This window comes from Rattus norvegicus, chromosome 15 (genome assembly GCF_036323735.1).
Source record: "Rattus norvegicus strain BN/NHsdMcwi chromosome 15, GRCr8, whole genome shotgun sequence".
Classification (NCBI taxonomy): Eukaryota; Metazoa; Chordata; class Mammalia; order Rodentia; family Muridae; genus Rattus; species Rattus norvegicus.
Genome location: NC_086033.1, coordinates 51,582,098 through 51,607,793, shown reverse-complemented (window position 1 = coordinate 51,607,793; position 25,696 = coordinate 51,582,098). Strand labels below are relative to the sequence as shown.

At 45.4% G+C, this 25,696-nt stretch overlaps 1 protein-coding gene across 2 annotated transcripts in view; it reads right to left on the bottom strand.

Moving 5' to 3' along the window:
- Positions 1 to 24,320, bottom strand: part of Bin3 (bridging integrator 3) — a 38,856-nt gene extending 14,536 nt beyond the window's left edge. The window contains exons 1-2 of one of the 2 annotated variants that reach the window (NM_001013186.2): positions 24,235 to 24,320; positions 4,775 to 4,823 (exon numbers count right to left, since the gene is read on the bottom strand). In NM_001013186.2, the coding sequence (NP_001013204.1) occupies positions 4,775 to 4,823; positions 24,235 to 24,242 (57 nt within the window). In that variant the 5' untranslated portion in view covers positions 24,243 to 24,320. The remainder of the gene's footprint in view (positions 1 to 4,774; positions 4,824 to 24,234) is intronic. The other variant, XM_039093514.2, reaches the window with a different exon arrangement.
- Positions 24,321 to 25,696: the final 1,376 nt, after the last annotated feature.

The following is a 25,696-nucleotide window of genomic DNA, read 5'->3' as shown; positions in this document are numbered from 1 at the left end:
ATGAAGGGTCCCTGAACCTGAGCCTTCAAGGAGTGCACTTCCAGGGCTGTTCAACTTGTGGCCAGCACGCAAGGCTGGCTAAGAATATAGCTAAACAGAAAATTGTAAACTTATGAAATCATGAAGTATTTTTGTAATTAAAAATTTATTATTGCTATCATTATTGTGTTTATGATGTATATGCAAGGGTGGGCATGGTGTATCCATGGAGGGCAGAGGACAACTTTCAGGAATTTGTCCATTGTGAGTTTGGTGATCAGAGGATGTCAAAGCCTTCATAATGAGTGCTCTTACCCACCAAACCATCATACTGGCCTGTACTTTTTTAGGGGGGAAGCAGTAACTTAGCTGTGTGGTTCTTGAAAGTGAACTCTGAAGATGACAAAGACATCTTCAAAAGGCTGGACCAGCCTGGTTATTCCTCCAGCACATGGTGCAGGAAGGCAGTCGAGAAGAGTGAACGGAGGCAGGGAGAGAAGAGGTCTAACATTAATAGCTTCTAGTATCTTTGAGAAGAGTGATCTTACTTGGTCATTGCTCCTTAAGGGAAGGTAACACATGGCCAGGTACCCGGCCCACAGTGGAGATTACAGAGTGTGCATTCATGTTCTATTGCTAGGCCACAGCAGCTTGGAGAAACAGACAGGGATGCAGAGAGCAGCAGCCAGAACTACTTGGGAAATGGCAACCATGTAAGCCCTGATGTGGCTAAGTATGGAGCCTCATGCTAGCCAGTGTCACCGTGCTATGGCCATTATAACCCAGAGGATGTGGCTGCTGAGTATCTTATTTTCCTTCATATTTGATTTATTTCCAAAAAGACAAAATGAAAACTAAGTATTTCTTAGTCCAAGTCAAATTCTCCTAGAGACACACCTATGAGCCTGCTCTTCTGGGGTGGTGGGGGCTGAGCCCCTGTGCTGCTGCCTTTGGCTCCCAGCCTTGTCTTTGGCAATGCCTGAATGTGCTGATGTGTGTGGGATGCCAGAGAGCACCTGGTCTGCCTGGCTGGGGATTGCTTGGGCTTGTACGGAGGGGCCTTCGAGTTCCCAGCCAGGTAGAGTTGTTCTGGGGGAGGAGAAGCTCAGTCTCATGCTGGGGTGGGCAAATGCTCCGGCTGGATGCCACTCAAGGCTGCCTCACAGGAACTTGGAAACAATAACTCCCCTGCTTCCAGGAGCCACAGTTAAGGGTCCCACATCTTTCTCCCCAGAAGACAGAGCCACTTGGGGGTTGGACCAGAATTCCAGGCCCTCAGATTATGGCTGATAGAATAAAGAGACACACTGAAGGCACATTCCAAGGTACATGTCTTCTGAGAGAAAGGGCCAAGTGGAAAAGATCTGAACATTTCTGAATGCTTGATGCCTTTGCCAAAAGGCAACTGGAGGCCAGTCAACAATGCAAGTGTAAACACATGTGCATGCACTGTCAGGGGATTGGGCTGGGCCAGGCTGCTGGAGGCAGCACAGGGAGAATCAAGCCCCAGATGAAGCTCCCTCCTTTCTCCTGGGCCCAGGGTGCAAGGGCAATGCCTAGGCCAGCCTGCCCAGCATGAGCAAGGCATTTGCCAAGGGAGTGAACAAGCTGAGTTCCTTCCAAACCCAAATTCCTGGTAAAGGGGAAAAGGAGGCCGCAGGCAGGGCTGGGGCTCTGGTGCCAGGACTAGGGTGTGTCAGGTCAAAGTAAGGCAGAGAAGGCATTCAGAGACCCACCATGCAAGGACAGACTGCATCTGCCCTTCAGTATGCTCCAGGGCTAAGGAGTATTAGAGAGGCCAAAGTCTGACATTTGCTTCTGTTAAAGAGGCTCAATGTAGCTACTTGTCTTTGCCCTGGTTTTGTAAGGAACCTACCTAGTTAGGAACCTAGGCTTGAGTTTACCTGTATACATAAGACCTTGGGAACCCATGCTTGGAGGGCATGGGAAACCATGTCTTCAAGAGCTCCAAGTTAGAGTGTGTGTGTGTGTGTGTGTGTGTGTGTGTGTGTGTGTGTGTGTGTGCATGTTGGTATGTATGCGTGTGTGATACATAAGTATGTGCATGTGGTATGTGTCTATGTGTGTGTGGTGTGTACATGTATGTGTGTCTGTATATATATGTGTGTGTGTGTGTGTGTGTGTGTATGGTGTGTATGTGCGTGTCTATATGTGATATGTTGAGTGTGTATGTGTTTCTATGTCTATGTCTGTGTTCTCTCTCCATGCTAAGGCACTCTGAGGCTCCAGAGAGAACTGGCAAAAGTTGGATCAAGAGGTGGAAGCTGTGGTCCTGGTCTCAGTGCCAGTGGTCAGCCCCTGTAGAGAACATGCCATTCCTGCCACAGCCCCAACAATCACGGAATACGTGTTGGTAACCTGAGCGCAGGCAAGCAGTGATAGCAAAGACAATGTTTTCTTTGTGGCTGGAAGCTGGGCACCCTGAGCCAAAATCCTTCTGAAAATCCATGAACATAACATGAACATTTCTTCCCATGACAGGGCTGCCATGACTTCCAATAACCTGGGCAACCACATCTATTCCTATCCCAAAGTATGTCATCAGTGTCCAGGGACAGCTGCCAGAGATCTGGAGACATCTGCACAGTCCAGGCCTGTGTTAGGGGTGGAGAGGTGAGCAAGGACCCATCCAGAAAAGGCAGGGTCCTGCTACTGATGCTTAAACACCCCCAGGGAGCTGAAGGGAACAGGGTGAGCAGACAAAAACTCTATTCTAAGCCACCCCTCAGCTTTGACTGCTGGTGAAAGATCAAAGGCCCTAGCCTACAACTTCACTGAACTGGGGGATGGAGCTGCTAGGACAGGCTGAGTTCTTGTTGGCTTTGGAGGAAGCCAAACCGGCTGTCAATGAGGGCTTCTTACAGAGCAGACATGGACTAAGTGCCTGACCTGCACTGGTTGGTGTGAGACTCTTCATGTGTGTGACACAGGTACTAGGGTTAGCCTTACCTTACACATGGGCAAACTAAGGCTCATAGAGGCTAAGGCATGTGCCAAAAGTCTCAGACAATAGAGGCAGAGCCAGGTAGAAGTTCAGGAGGTCAGTCCCTTACCTGGATCCTTAACAACTACTGGATACTTGCTCAATTTGGAGGGAAGGGACAACACAGACTAAAGGATGACAAGTCCCCAATGAGGACATAGGTGTAGGAAGAGGACAAGGGAAGCTATGGCGCAGGGTAGGGTGTGGGGAAATTTGATCTTCCTTGGGATTCTTTGCTATTCCTCAAAGTAAAGGATTTAGGATCTGCTACCATGATGGATTGAGACCCTTGGAACCATAAGCCAAAATAAACAATTCCTTCTCTAAAAAATACCCCCAGGAACCAAGCCCTTTCCACCAACAGACTCTGCCAAGGAGCTGGAAAGTGCACTGTAGCCCATCCTGCTCTGTGGGATCAAAGCCCCATCGACGAAAGATAAAAGTCATGGTGGAGGGAGGGATTTCTGTCTTCTTGTTTGTGGTTGTGAACAAAGGGGGAAAAGACCCTTTTCAAAACCACTTTTCTTTTGGATCTGCTGAGATTACTCTCTAGAGGCTCAAAGCCACACCCTCTCACTTCTTGGAGCCCAGCATTTGCAGACCCAGACTTTCTGGGTCTTAGCAGAGAGGCTCCACAGATGGTCAGCTGTGGAGGCGACACTGAGTCTGTTACAACCTGCCATTGCATGAGGCTGAGGGCGACTCTTTTAAGTTGAGCCCAGCTTTTTTCCTGTGACCTAACTTTGGACTTCCTGAAGATGGAGACATTGGTCAGATGTGCTGAACTTCCTGCCAAGCCAAAACAGGATCTTCCCTCTAGCTCTGGCAGCTGAGCCAAGGAGAGAATGGGGGGAGACAAGGACCTCAGAGGATGGGCATGGGGGCCTCTACTGCATGGACAGTGCTGGAACTTGAGCTGTCTCCATGGCGTTTGGTCTTTACATATAGGATCACTCCTGTTAAAACCCAAAGCCTGGCTTGTGTGTGAGGAACTGAGAAGGCTGCTCTGGACAGACATGGCTACATAGTGGGAGCAGAGCAAAGCAAAGATGGCGGAGTGGGCAGGGCCACAGACCAAGTGCTGACTCCAGCTCTTCAGGAGAGTATTTTCAGTTCTAACATGTCTCAACTATTCTATGGGAAAACCAGACTGAGGCCAGACAAGGTCCATGGGCTTCTAGTTCTAATGTTCTGGGATCTGTGGCTCTTACTCTCCCACTTCAGACATAAAACAGGGGTAAATATCATGGGTTCAAAGATATTACCAGTGCACAGAGTGACTGGATCATGGCAGGGACTCACCTGTCTGTGCAAACAAAAAGAAGTGGACCACCCGGAGAACCTGTCTGGTCTTTTATGTAGTTGAGGTGGCCAGAAAGAAAGGCCTTCGGCACTATTGAGGGGTGTGTGTGCAAGGAGAGGTGTGTATATGCAAATGTTCCAGAGCTCTCCCAGGGATAGGACTGCTTGCGTGGAGAGGGTCTACAGCTGTCCAAAGTTGGAGAAGCAACCAACAGGACTCAGAACAGGAGGCCCCTACAAACCCCAGGTTCTACAACCAATGACGGGGAATAAAGCTCAGGGTTCTGACTTCCCAGCTCCCAAATGTGCACTGTCAATGCTCAGGTTCTACCCTGGGAAGGTAGTTCACTGACAGAACACTTGTCTAGTATGCACAAAGCCCTGGTACAATCTCCAGTACTGAGATAAAAAAACCAGGAGGCTGAGGTTCCATGCACAGGTCATATGAAGCACAGTTGAGTCTCAGGGCATAAGAACTAGGTTACTCACTGTTTTGGAAACAATCTGTTTCTTGGGCTGCCCGATCTTAAATGGAATCCTGTAAGAGGAAGAGACAGAGAGATGCTGTGAGACATGGGGTAGGCTGGGCTATAGGACTGGATGCTCAGAGGGGACCAGCACTTAGTCCCCTAGCCCTCATGGCCTGGGGATGTGTGATCTAATAGTACCCAGTTGGGTTTTGGGACAGATCATGTGCCATGCAGGCTCTTGGTCACTCCTGCCTGCGGAAAACATAGTTCCTATTAATGGTCTGTCACTTAAACACATGGGAAAAGTGGCGGAAGAGAGACACCTTGAGGATCTGTAAATCTTGTTTGAGGAACTACTAAGTGTAAAACATGGCTCTCTATTCTTAAAAACACATCCTTGAAAAAGTCTACAACATCCCTCATCCTCTGTAAGAGGTACTCAGTTTCCCCAAAGGGACCACAATGTATCTTGTGAGGTTTCTGGGCTAAGGGGAGACAACATATTACGGAGCACTTATGACTAATTAAAAACAAATGAGATCAAATGTGGCTATTTGATAAAGAATTTGCCCAAGCCTGCCTTGAACTTGCTAAGAAGCTCTGTTTACCAGGTTCCCATGCTTATCTGGAAGTAGATGAACCTAACAGAAGATCTTGGGGGTCAGGCTGAGAAGGGGAGCCACAGCCCAGCTTCCAACTACTTTAGCAGGCTGCCTTAAGGCCCAAGTAGCTGCCCCAAGACCCTTTCTGGCTCTTAGGAGTGAGTAGATTGACCCAGGCTACTAAAAGATGTCTTTCAGGTCCTGACAACATGAACCCGTTAGTCCGCGTTGGTGGCCAGGGGTAAGCATCAATATGGTTCATCCCAGTGGTAAGAAAAGTGGTAATGTGTTTCTCCTACCATTCCTGTCTCCAGGAGGTAAGTAAATCTAGGGACTAGCTCTGGGAAGAAGCCCAAAGCCAGCCTCTCAATACCCGCCTCTGACAGACCAGTGCCAATTATGTTATCACCAACCCTTAGGCTCCACTCCCATTCTTTGCTTTAGCCATTCTCCTGTGCTGCCTCCACCTGGCCCAAGTTGACCAACACTGTGCTAACCCCAATGGTATAATTAACTACCGATAATAACCCCCAGACAGCAATCTGGTTGAGGGGATGGGCTGGCCTGAGTCACGGCGGTTTAAATTTAATTTCTGGAGGATATCCTGTTTATTGTTAACCCAGCCCCATAATTTGGGAGAGTTAACCCTTTGGGAACTGGCTGAAAACAAAGTGTCTTGAGCTGTGTCATCATCAGACAAGAAAGGTATGCTGTGAAACTGAAAAGGGGAGAAGGGAGCTGTTGCTTTTCTCTCAGACCTACAAAGGAAAAGGCCCAGGGAGCTGGGTTTTCTGTCCCAGTCCTCATGATGCTCTCCCTGAGACTGGAGTTGATGGATGATGGCACAAACCTCCGAGGAACACTCTGGAGGCAGCTGAGGTGCTGGGGCCACACATCACTAGGGTTCTCTGGGAAGGAAGCTGTAGTGGGACAAGCTCTAACCAGGAAGCAGACCTGTCTCTGCCTCACTGGTTTGGCCATTCATTGAAAAAGTCAGTCTCTCTGAAATCTAGTTTTTTCAACTAAGAAGCCAGTGGGATGAGATGGCCCACTTGCTCACCTACAAAAAATTTTTGCCCCAAGAATGTGGGGGAGTGGGCCAAGGACCCTGAAGAACCCTCAAAGCAGTCTCAGTCTGGAATGGCAGCCGACAGCTAAGGAAGCTACAGTGGGCAGATGTTGCCTACAGAGCCACGGCCTTGCTAAAGCTCAGCTAGGAATCGGAGGCCTTTTAGAGGCCGGGCATGAGGGAAAAATTTTGCCACTTTGACCTTCTTTATTACTCTGCAGGAAGGAAATGTATCTTGAAGGAATTGAAGACAGGCCCAGGGTCACTGTGCTGCTTCCCCAGGGCCCCTGACTTCTCTTTGCCATTCTCTAGGGTTGTTCTCAAAAGCTGTTTTAGGTACTTGACGCCTAGAGTCTGTGGGATCAGGAGGGCTAATGGCTGAGAGCCTGAAAATGAAGCAGAGCCGGTGTGGAACCATGTGCTTCAGCACAAAGGGACACCGGTTCCATGCAGTCAGCCAGGTCTCCACCAATCGATCGGACAGGACTTTATCAGACTTCTGTACTATGTTTCAACTTGCTCACTCCAAAGCCATGTCTACCTGCTACAACGCCTTTTAAGTAAGAGAAATATTTATTCTAGATTTTTAGGAAGATTGTGAAGTGTAATTACTATGCCTCCCTGCCCTGTTCCCTCTTATGAACATCTTGCATTAGTATGGTTCACTAGTCATGATTAATAAACCTGGAATGACATATTAAATCTGTGGTTTATTCAGATTGCCTTAGTTTCTCTTCAATGTACTTTTCAGAACCAGGAACCCATGCAAGCTACCACACTACATTTGGTCCTTAAGTGCCTCTTGCTGTGACAGTGTTAGACTTCCCTGGCTTTGATGGCATTGACAGTTTTAATGGGGAATGGTCAGTTTATAGCTAGAATGCCTCCCCCACACCCCTTGGGATGTAAGGCTAGAGAGATGGCTCGGTGGGTTAAGAGTACTGGTTGCTCTTTCAGAGGACCAGAGTTCAGTTCCCATCACTCACATGGGGAAGCTCACAGCCACTTACAACTCAATCTTGAAGGCATCTGATGCCTTCCTCTGGCCTTAGTAGGTACCTACATACATGTGCCATACATTCATGCAGATGCATAAGTAAAAATAAATCTTTAAAACAACAACAACAACAACAACGAACCCCATTCTTGTCACGTCTCCTCACAGATATACTGCAGACATGATAGAGCCCTGCTGTCCCCACTGAGCCAAGGCTGAGGAAGTGTGTCAGAAGTCCTGTGGTCCCTCCCTTCCTCCTTCCCACTAGGGAGTCACTATTTATTTTCTTATTTAGGCCATCACTCATATCAGTATGAACACATGGATATTTTATATTCTAGTTCAGAATCCAATGCTGTTTTGTTTTGATACTCAAAACTGCTTCAGCCGGGCCACTGAGGGTACTACAGTTGGCTTGTGTGACCTCCAGACACATTCTCATCAGTGCATGGGCACATGCCTGAGTTAAGTCGTTCTTTTAATACAAGATACTCTGGCTTACCGTGAACCACCCCTACTTCAGCCACATGGCCATTTCCTACCTTCTCTGAATCTATATTTATTTCCTGTCCCAAACTGGGGGATGTAAGTAGTCAGTGCTGCTTAGACACAGCTACACTCAGACGGAGCCTCCCGTTCCTGCCTTACTAGGACATGCTCTAAGTCTAGAGCTTTGCTTGCTTAGAACAGCTTCACTGGATTTTCAAGGAAAGGGGGAGAAAGAAGAGAAGACCCCTGCCAGCCATTATCTCCACCCAAGGTTACTGTTTCAGAAGTATGAATTATATATATTTTTACATGGGCTGAAAGAAAACGAGCTGAGGCAAACGGTGCTGCAGTGTCCGTCCTGGGTGAGAGACTGTGGCTACTGTTTTCATCTTTGCACTTGATGGAATTCTTCAAGTAAGCCAAAAAACACCCCACCCCCAAGGAAACCAACCAACCAAACAAGCAAAATAACCCTTCAGGTTTTTTTTTCTTAACTATAAAAATAGCACCTGATTAGTGTTAGAAACTTAGAAACACGGAGAAATACACATGATGAAGGACACAACACCTGAACGCTCACGTACTGCAGAGGCCAAAACAAGCACTGAGATACTGAATTACTGCATGGACACACATCTGCACACGTGTGTATATGCACATATGTATTGATAATAACCTTTTAAAAAGAAAATATACATAGCATGAAGGTTTTTGATACATCAACATAATTTTTAAATCTAGCATTTAGAAATTACTAGTTTAGCAGACAAAGTCATGGGTCTCTTTACAGCATTGCCACCCGTCTATAAGGAAATACTTTGGCCTCACTTGCTCAGTTCACACTGTCCCCCTCCTCCTAGTCGGTTCCCTGTCTCCCTTTAGTCTTGCTTCAGCTTTCCTGGTATGTGGATCCCAGCACTCTACTCTATTTCCTACTTCGCCTAAGCTCTCTCTTCCTTTCATGATCCCTTTTCTAATTCTGTGATACACACACACAGCCTTTTAAACTTAGCTTCTGCAAGAGGAAAAACACACATGGGATTTGTCTTTTGGAGTCTGGCTTATTTTGTTTAACATAATGACTTCCAGTTGCAACCATTTCCCCCCTCCCCCTACAAATGTCATGATTTCATTTTTCTTTATGTTTGCAACAAACTTCCCTGTGTCTATGTTCTACATTTTCATTATCCACCTATTTGTAGGCAGAATCATAGGTTGACTGCATGCCCTGGTTTTTGTGACTAGTGCAGGTATTACTCTGGTGCACTAACCCAAGAGGCGAGTAGCTGGCTTTTTTTTTTTTTTCCTTTTCTTTTTTCCGGAGTTGGGGACCGAATCCAGGGCCTTGCGCTTGCTAGGCAAGAGTAGCTGGCTTATATGGTAGTTCTATTTTCAGTTTTCTGAGGAACCTCCATACTGATTTTCACAGTGGTGGCACAAGTTTACACTCCCAACCAGCAGCAGATACAGACTCCCCTTTCCCCACATTCTCACCAGCATTTATTATTATTCATTTTCATGTAATATGCCAATATAGTTTCATCATTGATTTTTAAAAATATTATACATTTACTTGTGTGTGTGCATATGTGTGAATGGTACATGTGTGAAGGTTATAGGACAACTTGATGAAGTTAGCTCTTTCTACTGTGTGGGTCTCAGGGACAGAACTCAGGTTGTCAGGCATGGCGGCAGGAGCCTTTGCCCACTGAGCCATGCCATCAGTGTCTACTGTGTTGTTTGTTTCTCTGTGGAGCTCTGGCTGTCCTGGAACTCACTCTGTAGATCACACTGGCCTCAAGCTCACAGAGATCCACCTGCCCCTGCCTCCTGAGCGCTGGGATTAAAGGCATGCCCCACCACGCCTGGCTACACAGTGTTTTAAGTCAAGGTTTCTCTATTTTCCCATGACCCTCTTTTTTTTTTTTTTTTTTAAGATTTATTCATTTATTATATATAAGTACACTGTAGCTGTCTTCAGATACACCAGAAGAGGGCATCAGATCTCTTTACAGATGGTTGTGAGCCAACATGTGGTTGCTGGGAATTGAACTCATGACCTCTGGAAGAGCAGTCGGGTGCTCTTAACCGCTGAGCCATCTCTCCAGCCCCCCTCCCATGACCCTCTTGCCTCATCCTCGGAGTCTGGGATTACAGGTGCATCACATGCCTGGACAAAATTTCTTTTCGAAGAAAGAAGTATTACTTTTCATCTTCCAAGATCCCAGTAAGTATGAAGTCTCTGTGAAATTTGAAGCCACTCTGATTTTCTGCCCCTTTTAGTGGTCCACTTTTCATTTTCTTTTTGCAAGTCCAAAGGATGGTGGGTTTGTCATGGTGTTTCCTTAACTGTACATCCTGGGTCTGTTTTCATCTGCTGTGCTGGCTTCTCCTGGGCAATCTCTAAGGCTTGATTGGCATTGACTTCCCCTCTACTGTCTGACACTTGCTGTGATCTTGCTGATCCCTCTTGGTCTCGGATTTCTCTACAACATTTTCTTAATTTTATCTTCTAATATTTGTGCATGTCTGCTATCAGGATTTACTTAATTTCATGACTTTAATCCCAGGGACATGGCTTTAATTCAGTGTTTTGCAAAAAGAAATCCAATTGTTAATAATAGTAACATAAAACACATGGCTACTACCACCACCTCAGTGCTGAGACTGAAGCCCAGGTTTTCTTCTGTATTTTCACTGAAAGACCCCAGCTTAGCAGCAGTAACGCCATTTTGCAAGGCTGTACTTAAGATGACTGGTTCAGGGAAAGGTTAGAACACTGAGTACACAGCGGCTGCCAAGCAGGATGTGTTTGGTTGAAGGCCTGGCAACAGGACGACTTCGGTTGAGCACCTGACAATGAAAAAAAAGCCCCGAGAGAGGTCCCACACCCTGGTGGGGGGCCGAGTCAGTCGTTATGTTCCAAGAAGGTAGCTAAGAAACTTGCCCCCGGGCTGAACCCTTGCCATATTAGAATCCACCAATTATATCCCTGTAACCATGCATCTGCTTCTGTATGCTTGCTTCTGCTCCCCAAAATCCTATAAAAGCCCATCCTTGGTTCCATGGGGCGCGCCAGTCCCCCGAGTGACTGAAGTGCCCGCAGGTGTCTGTGCCTGTGTATCCCGACAATAAACCAAATCCTCTTGCTGATTGCATCCTGTGGTGTCTCGGTCTGGTCTTTGGAGTTGGAGGGTCTCCATCCCGAGGGAAAGTTCTCCCTGAGAGCTTTTCATCACCACTAGTGTATTTTTAATTTCATAGCTTGACTTTTTGGGTTGTCCTTTGTGGTGTTGTTTTGGCTTCCCAGTTGGCTCATCTCTCTATGGACTCTAACAGCTGCCTAAAGTTCCTTCTTCCTGTCCAGTCTCTCTTTCTAGTCTTTATGGATTGGCCTGATATGTCTTCCTTGGGACACCTCACATATATGACTTGGGGACAGAAGAAAATTCTGAGGCACATAGGATGCTGGTTGCTCATGAAGAGCCATCTGACTAACGTTTTTGTGGGGAATCTTCTTGACATGTAGTTTTCTTTTCTCCTGGGAAGGGAAGAGTCCACTAGTTTCCTGCACTGGGAATAAAGGCCACCCTGCTCAGCATTCTGGGAAGCTAGTGGGTGGAGCAGGGTGTGTGTGCCTGGCAGGGAGGGGCGTGTCTTGGCACTTGGCTGTGGACATGCATTTCACCCTCCTGACTTCAGTGTGGTCCTCCTTCCCTTGACTATGTTCACTCTCTCAGAGGTGGTTAGGGACGTGTAAAATTTGTTAAAGAACAAAATATAAAACAGGTGTGAAAGTGAAAACTTAAGTGTAGAAAAAGGCTTCAAAAATAAAAAGTAAAAGTAAACAAAGGAAACAAAAAAAATCAAGGCTAACTTTGCAGTCGTATTAATCCTCTGCCTGACACACTGGTATTTTTTATTCCTACTATTTTGGCTGTACGGTCTTTGTCTTTTTATATGACAGAGTCAGTATCATTTTCTCGAAGGAAAAAAATTCAGTTTTTTTCTCTAGTAGAGTTGGCTGAATTTGTTTCCTACTACTTACAATTTAGAAATAAATAGTATTTCCATGCTAACTGGTAACACATAAGTATAAATTTTAAGACTGCTATAAAATTTAAGAAAATCCCACATTTCTTTTGTAAATATATGGTAAGACTTCAGGACATGGTTCAAGATTTCTTGTACAGTGATTCATCTCAGGCTCTTGGAGCTAGTGACAGTCACCATGCTGTCACTGATGTCCTTGTAGGAGACACATCATGAGTACTGTTATCTTTGTTGTGTTGCTCATGATCAATCCGCCAGAAATTCCTGTCTTATCCATGTGTTCATGCGACTCGCTCCTGTTTACCAAATGGATTCTCAAACAATTAACATTGAACACTGATTTTGTCTCCTTACTGATGACTAATTGGGTACAAACTGAAAATACTGTTCTATTATTTGATTGCCACTGATGTAACTGCTCACCTTACCTTTATCATTTCTGTCTGACTCATTGTTAAATCCAACTTCCCCTCATTTTTTATGGGGATCGAACCCAGGCTCACTAGGAAAGCCTTCTACCAGTAAGTTACAGTGCTCAGTTTCTCCCTTAATTTAAAAATTGAAGGCAACTTTCAATTTCAGAGGTACTTTTTGTATACTTCAAACTCAAAGCTAGTCATTTTTTATTTGTTTTATTAAAACCATCCAAAAATGCCTTTACAAACGCAAATACAATCTCAACTCAATCTCCCAGTCCCACCTGAATAAAGGCACAGGCCAAGTGACATTAGGGATTAAAAAAAAAGACAAAGTGAAAAAACAAAGGTTTACGAAAACAATAAAGATTAATTATGATGGAAATGCTTTCAGTTTAGAAAAACAGGACCATGAAGCTATGGTTCTTTCTAAAGGGGCTGGACAGCATTCATGCAAGACAGGGTTCCTGAGGTGAGGTTTTTATTAGTTTCACAGAGTAAATCCACTTGTATGTGCCCTAGTGTAGAGAGAGCTCTCTTTCTTTTTCTTTTTTTTTTCTTTTTTTTTTTTTTTTTTTTTCTTTTTTTCGGAGCTGGGGACCGAACCGAGAGAGCTCTCTTGAGGGGAACTTCCGTCCTCTGCTAGGGCAGAGCAGAGGCTTCTCCCAGTAAAGCAGAAAGGGAAAATGGCTGGGCTCTATACTTTTCTTTCTTTCTTTCTTTCTTTCTTTCTTTCTTTCTTTCTTTCTTTCTTCTTTTTTTTTTTTTAAAGAAGCATCTTTCATCTGATTTTGACCTTGGGGCCAGCTTCACCCAACTCTAGGGTGAAGTCCTCTAAATACTAGAGCTGCCAGACCCTGAGCTACTGTGGGCTGGAATGGAAGCTTGGGTGATGGTTCTTGGGACTGCCCAATGCCAATTTAGGGTCTAGCTCTTTTCCTCCTCCTTAAAGGCTGGTGTGAAGTTCACTGTGGCTTGGGTTTGCATCTCTCTCATGATACTGAACATCTTTTCCCTTTCATGTGTTTGTGAGCTACACGCATACCACTGGAGAAACACATCGGGCTTTCTTTATTCCTGTTGAGTTGTGAGAGGTCAGTTTACATTCGGAGTGTCAGCTCCTCAATTTCATTCCATTAATCTACTTGCCAGTTCACCCTGTCTCTCTTTCTGTGGCTTTAGAGTGAGCTTTAAGACTGGGAAGTTTCTTAAGATTGATTTGATTATCCTGTGTCCCCTTCCTTTCCATAGGGACTTTAGTGTTTTGTTTTTTTAACTTTTAAATCTTGTATCCATTTAGAATTTAAGTGTGTGGCTAGAGAGTTGCTTTAACAGGAATTAAAATTTATCTTTTGTTTCTTTATAATGCTAGATGTGTTTGTACACACTTATAACTTATCATCCCAGAGCTGGAGTCAGGCAGACCCTAAGGGCTTGCTAGTTGACCAGCTCAGCCTACTTAGAGTTCCAGGCTGGTGAGATCTTACCTTAAAAGATACAACTCCTGGGAACAACAGCTGAGGTTGTTCTGGCCCTAACACACACGTGAAGTGAACGTGTACTATACTAAACAATTTTTTTTTTGGTGTATGTTTGTGTGATTTTTTTTTTTAAGATAGGTTTTCTAACTCTGTAGTCTACATTAGCCTGGAACTTGTTCTATAGCACAAGCTGACATTAAATTCACAGCAAACCTGCCCCAGCCTCCTAAGGGCTGGGATTACAGGCATGCACCACCAGGCATGACTTAAAAAAATGTCTTTGAGAAAAAAATCATGTATTGGTGTTTAATATTCCTACTGTTTCACAGATAAGTAAAAAACTTTAACATTCAGTAAAACTAATTCCTTTTCATTGCATGACTTTCCAGGTAAATATTTAGGGCTATTTTTGTTTTATTATTCAAGATGAATCACCTGCTGTGTCCTCCCTCCACACTAAAGTCCTATAAATACATATTTAGTATCATTAGAGATGCATCGTACTTTAAGTGTGTGAAGAACCTACATCCATAGACACATAAGTTTACACCTAGGTGGTAATATTTCCATCTGCTCATTCAATCTTTTTCTTGTGTCCCTTAGTCATAAGACTTGATTCTTTGTTTTGTTTCCATTACCCTCTCTCCCACTCCACCCCTCCCTTTCTTTCTTAAATGGGGCCTCTACATTTATTTTGTTGGCTATTATGAGCCCAAAGTAATATTTAAATGTAAATTTTTTAGCTCTATATGTTCCATAGTGGTTATTTTTTTACTCGCATAAAATGGGATTCTTTTTCATTTTATCTTGCTGGATACATTTTCCTTGCAACCACCCACCACACCAGCATACCTACATACTTAACCTGTATAACTTAAGAAATTCACCTGCAGGGCTGGAGAGATGGCTCAGTGGTTAAGAGCACTCACTGCTCTTCCAGAGGTACTGAGTTCAAATCCCAGCAACCACATGGTAGCTCACAACCATCTGTAAATGGGGTCTGATGCCCTCTTCTGGTGTGTCTGAGGGCAGCGACCATGTACTCATATATAATAAATAACTTAAAAAAAAAAGAAATTCAACTGCAGAAGGGAGCTAGGGTTTCTAAACAGCTATAGGAAAATGATAGTGTTACCTTTCTTCATGACTACTTGACCCTGTGCTTACTTCTTAGTTACTGTGTTAACTAGAAGTCTTTTTCTTTTTTGTAAGAATAAGATGGCTTTGCATTTGCTCTTTCATTAAGAAATATGAAGGGAGTCACTGTCTTCAGCCAGAAAGCCTGTGAACAGGAAGGAAGCAGCTTTCTGTTCCTAGATTACTAAAAGATACAAAGACTGCATTTTTGGCAAGTCAATTTCTTGACAGCATGCTTCTGGGTGAGCCATTTACTCTTCCTCCTATTTTTTGTTTTTCTTTTTTTTTGGAGCTGGGGACCGAACCCAGGGCCTTGCGCTTGCCTAGCTAAATCTCCAACCCCTCTTCCTCGTATGATGTACCACTGTGACAGAGTTAGCAAGTATGTTTCCTAATACTGAACTACCCTATCATTACTGATGAGTTCTGCTTGGTGACGGGTACAGGTTAGTTAACGTCTATGTGTCTACATCTGCTTTCCGATCACAATACATAGCTTACCAAAGACAGAGGCTGAATGCTTTCTTCTTTGCACCCTTGGCAGGGACTGTTTTAGGTACAGTGCAACGTTCTCAGCTTTGTGGTAAATGTTTACTGCATCCTTACTAAGGGGCACCTTCTGTGCCAAGTGCTATGCTGGGTTCGGAAACATTAGGACAAATAAGGAAAACCCATGCCAGGGTCTCATGAACCTTTTATGTCATCCCAAACTGATGCCTGATTAAACCAATGAGCAAAAGGAATGCACTGTTCCACACTCAGGTCCTGCAGAATACTATACTGTACTATGATTTAAGATTCCTGAAAAATATACAAAGAAGTCCCACCCCCCCCCCTCGTCTTAGACAAAGGTGTATAAAGAAGAAAAAGGAGCCTTTGGGCTCCAATTGACAAGGAATGCCAACAGCCAGCTCCAGATCAGATGTGGCCTTTGTCTGGGTAAGTTACCAGAGCTTGAGTCAAGAGAATATATCATTTTTATTTTATGTGTATGAATGTTATGCCTGTATGTATACACATGTATACAACGTGCCCATAGAAGCCAGAAGACGGTGTTGGACATCTGGAGGTCGAGTTACAGATAGTGGTTAGCATCCTTACAGTGCTGGGAACTGAACTCAGTTCCTCTGCAAGAGCAGCAATTGCTCTCAATGACTGAGCCATCTCTCCAGTCCCCAAGGAACTGAAGAGATTTTGAGGATACTATGAAGGGAGATGAGTCTTTTGGGTAAATTTTTTTTTATATAACCCCGTTGTGCCCAGGAAATAACTAAAAACCAGGGGCAGATGGAATGCTCCTTGGCACTGATATGGGACATACTCTCAGTGGGCAGAGGAAGGTGGCAAGGAGGGGACAAAAGGAAAGAAGCTGAAGCCTCGAGACACTTCGCCAGGCTCTCTGCTTCTCCTTCCCGGTGGCAGAAAGGCTAGGAGAAGTTGCTATTCTGGGAGGTGGCAGCATGTGAGCTGTTCCTCCTGACCCAGCTTTTTTCCTGTTCTCCCCTGGGGATTAGCGGGGCAAGCAGTAGCCCAGAGAGAAAGTAGGGTCTGCTATCCAGAAAACCTCTACGTTCTGGAAGCAATCAAGAAGCTTATAGTTCCCTTTCTCACACGGCAGGCACTTCTCAGTCCTGCTGGCACTCTATAAACATGAGCACCAGAGGCCAGGGGAAGGGATATTTTGGTCTCAGTAACAAAATGGAGAAAAAAACCCTCAACCTCCAACATATCTCACCTCGGAAAGAAGGAAAACAAAAAACAAGTTCCATGTGTACAGAGGGGAAGGACTATTTTTTTTTTCACAATAAAGAAGTCAACAGGATGTTCTCCGAAGCTACAAATACACTTCTCTCAAACAGTAAATATCTCTATTAGCAGCATGATGCCAGTTGGCTAATTCTGTCTGTCTCAGTAAAACCTTCCAAAAAAGTTCCTGCTCTTGTGTAACATCTATTTACAAAACAGCTATTTGCATTCTCCATTTGCTACGTTTCTCAATCTTTTGTTTCCTCACCCGCCCCTACTGCGGGGACAGAGATAAGAGGCTGACCCAGATGGTAGCTGGGTGGGGATCCCCTGAGTCACCCCAGCACATCACTCAATTCCCGCCTTCTTGGGAGCATCTCTTGCACTCATACGCAATGACTGGGAGTTCAAACCTCTGTATGCTCTGTAACCTCTTTCAGCTTCACCTGCCTTTCCAAAATTTGTTTCTAGTAAATAGGAATCTAGGCCTTCGGGTAGAGAGAGCCCCCAGAATGAATCAGCAACGCCCCCCCCCCCTGTTCTGTGTCTTTGGATATCTCCAGTTGGGCAAGAGACTCACAGAACTGGGGTTGGGGTGAGAAGAAAGAAAGGAAGGCTGGGCAAGAGTGGGCAGTGGTTGATAGTGGCTGAAACCCTGGCTCCCCAGAGAGTGGTCTGGGCCTGAGTCACTGTCTCAGCAAGAGAGGAAGGTGGGCGTGAGGCAGCAGCTTCTCCAGTGGGCTAGGACTGGCACTGCCCCCATCTTCAGTTACTGTCTTTGGAGTCCTGCCTGCTCTGCTCTGGTCCCACAAGGCCACTGCCTCTTTAACAATCATACAAGCAGAGGACCAAGGCCAGGCAGGGTTTATGGAGTCATGCGGCACTGCTGGAACAGGTGCTCAATGGATCTCTTTTCTAGTTGCTATGCTGAAGGCCAGAGAAAGGTCAGTCTGAGAAAGGGAAGGATAGACATCCTTAGAGGCTAACAACCTGGGCTGAAATCATTTACTTCAGTTATCTATGACCACTGCCTCCCGCCCTAGCTGTGCTTGACACGAATTAACTGCATCCCAAACCAGAGCATTTGGAACATGACCCTGCCCTGCCATTCGTTAGAAGAGGCTGTGTGCAAAATTAAAAATAAAAAGCATGACTCTAAGTGACTTGGCTGACTTGTATGTGGGACCAGGACAATCCACCGGCTCATCTGTGATCCCTCCTTCCCGCTGTTCCCCAAGCTGCCCTCTGAAGGGGAGACAGAATGAACCACATGGTGTTGGGTCATGTAAACAATGACGCCACTGAATTGAAGTGAGCATTTATCAAGCATCTACTATGGCCAGATTCTGTGTGAGATGCTTCTGATATAGCCATCGACTCACAGGAAGCACTCTTCTCCTGTAGTTCACAGGGATGGCACAGGGGGAGGCCTCGTGTCAGAATGCTGGGGTTCAGATCCTGGCTGTGCCCACCACCAGCTGTGACATTCACACAAGTCACCTCAACTCCCTTACCTATAAAATAGAGCAAACATCTGCTTACCCTATAGGGCTGCTGAGGGTGCTAAGTAAGTTTAATGCTTGAAATAGCTCCTGATACTCAGGGGTCTGGAGTTTTGGTGTGATGGTGGTGGCAGTGGCACTGTGATGATGACCAAACTGAGGCCTAGAGGGAGGGCTGCAAAGTGACAGAAGTAACTTGGGAGTGGACTGAAGACTTCTGTGCTGTTGCTGAAGCAAGTAGCTCTCCTGTAGCAGACTGTACCACATCCAGGGTCAAGCTAGTCCCCAACTTCCAACCCAGAGGGGATTTCTCCCTAAACACTGCAAGGATCTGTGCTAGCAGCTTGGAGGCTGGCATGTGCTTAAAAGCCAAGAGATGAGTAGATAAAAAATTCAAGGTGCTTAGTGATGACTGTCTGAGAAACCTCTAGTACTTGACAGACACGTCACCATTTATTCTCATTCTAATCAGCAAGACTTGAAGCCAGGAGACAGTGGGTGCCCAACTTTATGGATGCTGGAGCTCTCAAGCCACTGAGTCTTGTCCTTTGTGTGTTGTCTCTTCTCCCTCTCTCCCTCTCTCCCCTCTCCTCTTCCCCCCGCCCCCCCCCCTCTCTCTCCAGGGCTTCTCTGTGTAGTCCTGTCCTGGAACTCACTCTATAGTCCAGGCTGCTTCTAACAGAGATCCCCCTGCCTCTGCCTCCTGAGCCGCCATCACCCGGGTGATTTCTTATTCTCCTCATATGTCCACTAGACGTGTCCATAAGCAAATCCTAGTATCATTTTTCTGGTCCAGATGTTACGTAAGCAGCACGATGTCACTGAGACGCCAGCTTTTACATTCAGCTGTATACTTCTGAGACTCATCCATGTCCACATACACTTAGACTTCACTTAGTTCATTTATATTTTGAGACAGAGTTTCAATCTGTAGTTCAGGTTGTCCTCAAACTCATGATGCTTCTGCCTCAGTATTCCAAGTGTTGGGATTACACTATACCTGGCTATGTCACTCATTTAACATGTCACTTCACTGTGTGTGTGTATACATACATACATACATACATACATACATACATACATACATACATACATGTATACATATACATACATATATTTATCATATCTATGTATGATATCATAGTTGCTGGACATTCACAGTGACAAAGCTGACTTCTGGCATGTGGTTCATCTGAGGTCCTGGCTGCTGTAGCTCCACTCTATCTCAGGTTTACGGATCCCAATTTGCCCCTCTAGCGCCCAACACCCCAGTGGGTTCCCACAACTCCTCACTCTCAGACACTTCTTGCCTCTATGATGGCTGTGAGGTGGCATTGGTCTGTTTGCCTGAAATCTGCTGTCTCTGTCTCTCTTTTGGTACTGGGGATCGAACCTACAGCCTTTGACATGCTAAATGAGTGTTCTACCACTCACGGATTTACATCCCCAGCACCTACACTTTAAAAAATTTTATTTTTATCAACATAGCAAGGGGCTGGAGAGATGGCTCAGGGGTTAAGAGCACTGATTGCTCCTCCAGAGGTCCTGAGTTCAAATTCCAGCAATCACATGGTGGCTAACAACCATCTGTAAATGGGATCTGATGTCCTCTTCTGGTGTGTCTGAAGACATCGACAGTGTACTCATATTCATAAAATAAATAAATCTTTAAAAAATGAAAAAAAAAACATAGCAAAACTAGCTAAATAAATACCATATTCACACTGCTGAAGTGACAAGCTCTAGTTTGTAGTTTGAATATTTGTGACCATACTCCTGCACAGTCAGTTTTCAAACTGCAATCCATGCATTCAAAATACCTATCAAGGGGTTGGGGATTTAGCTCAGTGGTAGAGCGCTTGCCTAGGAAGGACAAGGCCCTGGGTTCGGTCCCCAGCTCCGAAAAAAAAAAAAAAAAAAAAAAAAAAAAAAAAAAGAACCAAAATACCTATCAAATTTCTTTCTGGGGTGCTAGGTTCTAAGCCAGGACATATAGATCAATTTAAATTGTGACACATTATATATACATATATTTATATTATATATATTATATTTATATTTATATTATTTATAAATAAACTAATATACATGTATTCTGGGACCCTGTCTCAAAAAACAAGGTGGGGGCCACCTGAGAACAACAAGATTGGCCTGGGAAGCTATCCTCCAAGTCCTTTCATGACTTTCTCCTTTCTGAGTTTTGCAGCCACAGCCACAGTAATTTAAATCACTGCTTTTGCTATGCGACCTCTTTGCTTAAAAGCCTTCAATTTTCCAAAGGCCAGGCTCAACTTCAACTCCTCAGCAGGGCACTGACAGACGTACAAAACGGGGCTTCAAAGCAGGGTGCCAAGCCCCAACCCTGGAGCCTCTGCCCAACCAGTCTGTACTGTGCTGGCCTCCCTGCCGACTGGGCGGACAAACCCTGCCAAGCACCCTCTCCTACCACTTTTCCCACACACTTCTTCTCACCTGCATTTTGTTCTCAGTTCTCCTTGGAAACACTAGGCACTTGCTAGGTCAAAGTTCAATTAAAATCTGCTTGGAACCGTTCCTGACATCTTCCTGACATGTAATTTCCAGTACTTCCAGGCACTTGCTAAGGACAAGTGTTGACTCTTTCAGCCTTCCAAATGTCCCTCAACATTCAGCGTCTTTGTTATGTCTAACAGCATTTAATCAACAGATATTGGTTGACTATCATCTGTGGGTGTCATACTGTATAGCTCCATAAAACCATCAGAACTGAAAGAGGCCTTAAGAGGAAAAGGCATTTACTGACACCTAATTTACCAGACACCCTGCTTGTGGGACATCAGCTGTTCACCTTCCAAACACACTGCACACTGAGTCTGGGGAATATCAATATCTAAGAAGGCAGTGCATGAGAAGAAGCCTAAATGTCAGAAAGAGGCACACAGTTTTCATACGTACTAGCAGACTCCTGTGGTAGAGTATGGCCTGGGATTAATCTACTCCATGTTACAGAGGGAGAAAACAAGACCTAGAAAGGCTGACTAGCCACCCTGTGAGTAATAGAACCTGGACTTAAATGGAATACTTGGCTTCCTAATCCAATGTTATCTCTATTACCCTTAATCCCTTTCCTTCTCAGATGACTCCAGCACCCCACCTTATCCTGTCATTTATACTTCAGATTATTGAGATGCATGGATTCAGGAAAAGCTATAATTCTTGGAGATGGCTAGATTAAAGTCACTGTTCTTGTTTTTGATACAGGGTCTCAATGGCTATGCCTGATCGGCCTGGAATTTACTATGTAGAGTAGTTTGGCCTTGAACTCAAGGAGATTCACTTACCTATGCTTCCCAGGAAGGTGCTTGGTTAAAGGTGTGTGCCACCACGCCCGGCAATTACTCCAAGAGTGGTTAGTTCTCTCTACATACCATACTGAACACATGTATGTTTATGGGGAAACAGGTGGAGCAGGGGTGATGACAAAGTGGAGGGGGGCATTTGATTTGGGGCCAAGAGATAAATTTGTGCTCTGAGAGGCAAATATCCAATGCTTTCCTCCAAATAGGACAGATCACTGAGTTGCCTTGCTGGAAGGCTAATGAGTGGGTAGGTGGGTGGTAGCGCAGGTACTCACTAAATAAATGGGGTTATGCAAGCTGCCTGCACCGTGAAAGAAACAAAGATCTCTTACTCTTTATGCAAAGTCCACAGTGTGCAAAGGGCATCAATATTGGACATTTCTCACTGTGACATTTTGAAAGTACAGCCTAGTCCAGAACAATGGATACCCTTTGGGCATCATGGGCCACGGCAGCCTTAGGCCTTATTTAACTATGCTCGGCATAGTCCATGTACTTGGTGAACTTGACCTTGGGTATCTGCCTTCCATGATGGCTCTACGTCACTCTGGTCTCTTCCCCGAGTGAAAATTCCAGTTGCAGATGAATGGACGGATTCATTCTGGGAGCAGGAAAACCACGCTGGGAGTGAATCAGAAGGACCCAACCCTCGTTCCCTTGCCAGCCATTGAGCTAGGAACTGAGTGTGATTGTGTGCCCAGGCATTGGTGTTGGGCCCCTCTCTGGGAGAGAGGGTCAGGGTCCACGCAAGAGATGACGTAGAAGCCCTCGAAGCAGGAAGAGAAAAAAATCTCATCCTTCGGGGACAAAGGCATGCTTTTGGTTGTGACCCTCAGTCCAAAGAGGTACTAAGTTATGCTTGTACTGATAAATTAGTTCACAACAGCCTCAGCCCTGTTAGTTACTGCCAATTCTGGTTCTCTCCAACCTGATGGGCACCGTTGAGGAATGGTTTGAAAAAAAAGGCTAGTTTTTCAAAAAAGGAGGAGGAAGAGGTGGAGGAGGGAAACTTTCTGGAAGACAGATGAAGACACTTGCCTCAGCTCACCTCTAGTGGTCTCTGTTCCACTTCTATTTTTTTTTAAATTATAAATATCAGTCTAAACAGAAAGCACATGTACTTCCTGCTTTCTATTATAAGAAATTAGGCAAGAGAGATCTAAAGATTCAAGGTGCATAAACCAAGATGACTTCTAGTATCATGAGGCTGAAGGTACACAAACTGAAGTTTAAAAGAAAACAATTCCACTTTAGGAAATTTCCCTTTAGGAATGGGAATTGAAGAAGTGCCTTTTGATCTGTCACTGGTTAGGCTAAAACGAGATGGGGGAGGTTAGCTTTTAGGGGTTCCAGTTTTCTGTTGGCCTCTCGGAGCAAGAGGTTGAGGGGAAATGAGTATCTCCTGCTGGGGCTTATTAGAGCATGGCAGGGGGCTTCCCTTTACTGCTTCCCCAGCTGGCTGACATTTGTCCACCAATTAATCTCAGTCTGAGAAGCAGGTGGAGGAAGGGGCAGATGTGGTTTACACTGTACATTAGAAAGCTATCCTTGACATTGACTGACATTAGCTGCTTGTGGCTAAAGCTTGGTCTCCACTGGTGGTCAAGAGTGAAAGCCTTCTCAGAGGGTGTCTAGCTAATTTTATTCATTCACAGCTGATTATCATGCACTTATTTTGCATAACAGGCTGGGCTCTTGAGCAAGTATTGCCCCTACATTAAGGCACCTTGGGATCTAAAGAGGGCTGATTAATCTCATACTTCTCTGGAGGTCAATTTATTCATACAAATGCACTGTAAACAGTTGGAGTTTGTGAGAATGGGGACTGGGGACACACAGGCTCTTGGGCCTCATGGTAAAGTCCTCGACATGGGCAATCTTTACAAAAGCCCTAGGAATAGACATAATCTATGACTTTTCCCCTCTGCACATTAAAAAAAAAATCATCAGAGCAACAAACAAGGACTAGCTTTTGGGGAAAGAGGTCTTCCCACAGTAAGCTAATCACAAACATTAGGGAAAATCTACCGTGAATTCTTGCAGCTGTGACGACACTCCAGCCTCTATGGCTCCTTGGTTTGAGGATCCTCATAGTTTAAGCTATGTCTATAGCTATAGAGAGAGGGCAGTAGGTCACAGTCCTGGAAAGATTCAAACAGTCCAATCACACATTAAGAGAATGTGTGTGGTGCAATTCTGATCCCTTTCGTGTGAGAATCAACGTTTAACTTTTTAAAAAGAATTTCGTCTTTTGAGGACTGTTAGGTAATGCTACTCTAGTTGTCTGAAAGCTGCTGGTTTTTGATCACAGAGCTGTGCCTAGACTGCCTCGGTGAGAAACACAGCTCCGGAGCGGATAAGCGCGGGGTAGAAATGCCCACGGGAGCGAAGGAGGACATTGCCTCCACCTCGATGGATAGCTGAGAGAAGAGAGAAGAGGGGCTCTTCAAGCCAAGGAGTTGAAAGGAAAAGCGATGAGAGAAAGGGCAGGCAACAGGATCAGACGCGGGGTCTCAGGCTAAGGGATCCTCGGAAGCCTGGCCGAGAGACGGAGCCTCCGGGAGGGCACCGAGGAGGCTCCCGGAACCGCTTAGAAGCGGGACTGTCAGGCCGCTCTGGCTCCAGCCGACGCCACCCGGCCTCACTCACCAGCTCATGGTCCTAAACTCACGCCGACTGCCGGGGTCCTCTGTAGAAAAGTAGATTCTCGAAGATCACTTCCGGATTCGGCCAGTCTCCAGGAAGTGATGTAGGACACGCCCTCTTTTGCCCGGAAGAGGCGGGAGGGAGGCGGGCCCACACGTTAACACTTTCTTCTCTGTTTGAGGTGGAGTTTCCTTTGCGCGACCCGGTTGCGCCCCGGGCCGAGCTAGGAGCATCTTCACAGGCTAGTCACTGTTATTTCTCTGTCTGATACGGGGTTTCTAACTCAGAGACACAAGCAGTGACTGTCGTGGGGAAGGAGCTAGAGGAGACGTAGTAGACGGGAAGCTTACGCTTTGCTCTAATGTTGCAAGAACGTTGCAAGTCTCACATACATCACCTGCTACAACAAGGGTCTTCCCCCCTCCCCGCCCCCTTCAAGATGGTTCGGGGTTTGAATGGAAGCAGAGTAAGTGCTTTCCAGGGTGGAATATTCTGCGAAGCTATTCAATGAAGGAAGATTCAGCCCGGGGTGATGACTTGTACCTGTAATCTTAGCGCCCTGGAGGTTGAGGCAAGGAGGGACCATGACTTGGAGGTTAGTGTAGACAACATGGCCCATCTGGGCTTCATAATCAATCCAGTCTCAAGAGAAAACAATACAACAAAGCCTATCAAACAAACAACAGCAACAACAAAAAGGAAGAAGTCCGCAGCAATGTTAGGAAAGATCCCAAGTTCTATTTATTTGAATGTGCTAGGTACTGTGGTAACCTGGAAAGGGAGAGAGTATTGGCGTGGGGGTGGGGATACGGGATACGGCCTTGAAAAAGAGTATTGATCTTGTTCCTGTGCCCTCCAAATAGCTACTGCCTTGCAGGTAGAGGTAACAACAGTATTAATAATAACAAGGCAGAACAAGTTGCTGGACAGGCTGTTATAACTGGACATGGGGTTTTAAAAGAATAAGATCTAAGCAAACAGCTTGTCTTTGACCTCAGAATTCGGAGCCCAGTGTACCACAAACTACCTAGAGTTCTGCACTGAACTAGTTTCTCTGCCCAAGTTCCTGTTTTAGAAGAGAGAAACTCAAGCAGTGATTCTCAAGAGTGAACCATTCTAATTCTCTCCCTTGACCTCTCTAGGAATTCTCTTTGTTCAAATGGACCTTGAGGATTGTAGGCACAGTCTGGGGAGCAGCCAAGTTCCTATGAGCTGGAGCAGAGGTATACAATGTGTCCCAAATTCCCAGGGCACAGGGGATCAGAGTAGGAGGAACAAGGGATGGCTTTTAGTTTTAAAAGACTTTCCAATAGGAGCTGGCTCCCTCAAGACATCTCCCGGACCATCACCCTGCTATTTCTTCAGGAAAGAAGCAGGAGCACAGGAGTGGTCTTGAAGAGAATAGAAGACCAGAATCTTTGAAGAACAGCTCAGACAGAGAGCATGGGTCGGGGAGTCTTGAAGC